The sequence below is a fragment of the Pholis gunnellus genome (assembly GCF_910591455.1).
Source record: "Pholis gunnellus genome assembly, chromosome: 5".
Taxonomy (NCBI): domain Eukaryota; kingdom Metazoa; phylum Chordata; class Actinopteri; order Perciformes; family Pholidae; genus Pholis; species Pholis gunnellus.
In genome coordinates, this window is record NC_136531.1 from 4,868,430 (window position 1) to 4,869,941 (window position 1,512).

The 1,512-nt window shown below is 50.6% G+C and overlaps 1 protein-coding gene across 1 annotated transcript in view; it reads left to right on the plus strand.

The window, feature by feature from the left end:
• The window catches only part of kcnh1b (potassium voltage-gated channel, subfamily H (eag-related), member 1b), a gene marked incomplete at its 5' end in the record, with an annotated part of 37,594 nt that extends 36,298 nt beyond the window's left edge, over positions 1 to 1,296 (plus strand). The window contains one exon of the mRNA XM_079158688.1: positions 279 to 1,296. Within this exon, the coding sequence (XP_079014814.1) occupies positions 279 to 1,121 (843 nt within the window). The 3' untranslated portion in view covers positions 1,122 to 1,296. The remainder of the gene's footprint in view (positions 1 to 278) is intronic.
• Positions 1,297 to 1,512: the final 216 nt, after the last annotated feature.

Genomic DNA, 1,512 nt, shown 5'->3' on the forward strand with positions numbered 1-1,512 from the left:
TCCGAACAGTGCATAAACCATGTCTTTCTGAATCAGATCCATTTGTTTAATGAATCTGTGTCCATTTTGGGTTTGTAGAGAAGAATCACCTTTTGGGTCACAAACAGCTTTTTGCTCTGTTTGGATGTGAAGTCACAGAAGTGCAGCATCCAACACAAATCCTGCAGCCAGAGTCTTTTATTTTTTTTAGCGGTATTTTAGGGGAAAGAAGTGAAGATATTTCTTTGGCATAGTGAAACCGTTCTGACTGTTTCTTCTGGTTTCCTGTCTTTTTACAGATCGTCTTCCGGAAGATCAGTGATGTGAAACGTGAGGAAGAGGAGATGTTGAAGCGGAAGAATGAGGCTCCTCTGAACCTTCCTCCGGATCATCCGGTCCGACGACTCTTCCAGCGTTTCCGGCAGCAGAGGGAGGCCCGGCTCGCCACTGAGCAGGTCATACAAAGCGCCGCTGATGTGGAGAAAGGTGTCGTTCCCCTGGAGCCGCCCAGAGGTCTGAAAATCCTGGCCTCCACCAGTATAGTCATGGTGACGGAGAGCCCAGCCACACCCACCACCTCAACCACCGCAACATCTTCATCCAAGACCTCCAGCCGGGTCATGCTCCACGCTCCGACCACCCAAAATGGCAACCTGATAGGCTGCAAATCTGCAGAGCCGGCCAAAGCTAAAGGCTGGGGACGATTCAAGGAGTCGGTCGTGAAGGCCGAGTCGTGGAGCAGCGTCTCCAAGGCCGAGTCCATGGAGACACTGCCCGATAGAACTAAGTCTCAGGACGAGATGTCCCTCAAGAAAACAGACTCCTGTGACAGCGGCATCACAAAGAGCGACCTCCGCTTGGACAACGTCGACGACGCCAGAACGCCGCTGGAGCACAGCCCGATCCAGTCGGACGAGAAGACGGTCTTCTGTCCGATACCGGAGCAGAGCATGCAGGCCTCTTTCCTGGAGCTGAAGCAGGAATTGAGAGGAGACATCCGATCGTTGGACAGTCGCATGGCAGTGCTGGAATCTCAGCTGGCTGAGATGCTGCGACTTCTCAAATCCAGGAAGTCGTCGGGCTCCTTCTTTGAGATCTCGCGGCCTCCTTCCCCTGATTCCGATAAAGACAGCTTCTCCTAAACTGGACCTCAGGGTCCTCGGGAATCAAACTAGAGCCTGTTGAGCCTCCAGATGCCAGACGAGCTGCTGACTGCAGAGTGAAGCTTTGGTTGACGATGATATCATGCAAAAGCACTTTGTAACGTCGGTAGCATCGCTCTTTAAGATGTTACAGACTGAAATGATGATAAGGCTGATTTTTACTTTGATCGCAGACTGTCAAAAGAGTCATGACAGTCATGATGGCACCTTTGGTCCTCAAGAGGGTTTAGACCTTCATATAATTTTGGCAATAATAAGACATGGCTTTAACGTTGTTGTTTTGAACACTGTGATGAAGGAACTCGCTTCCAAAGGTTCGTTTGGTGGCTTTGACCCGTCTCATGAGGTGTGGTCCACAAAGTCTGTTTAG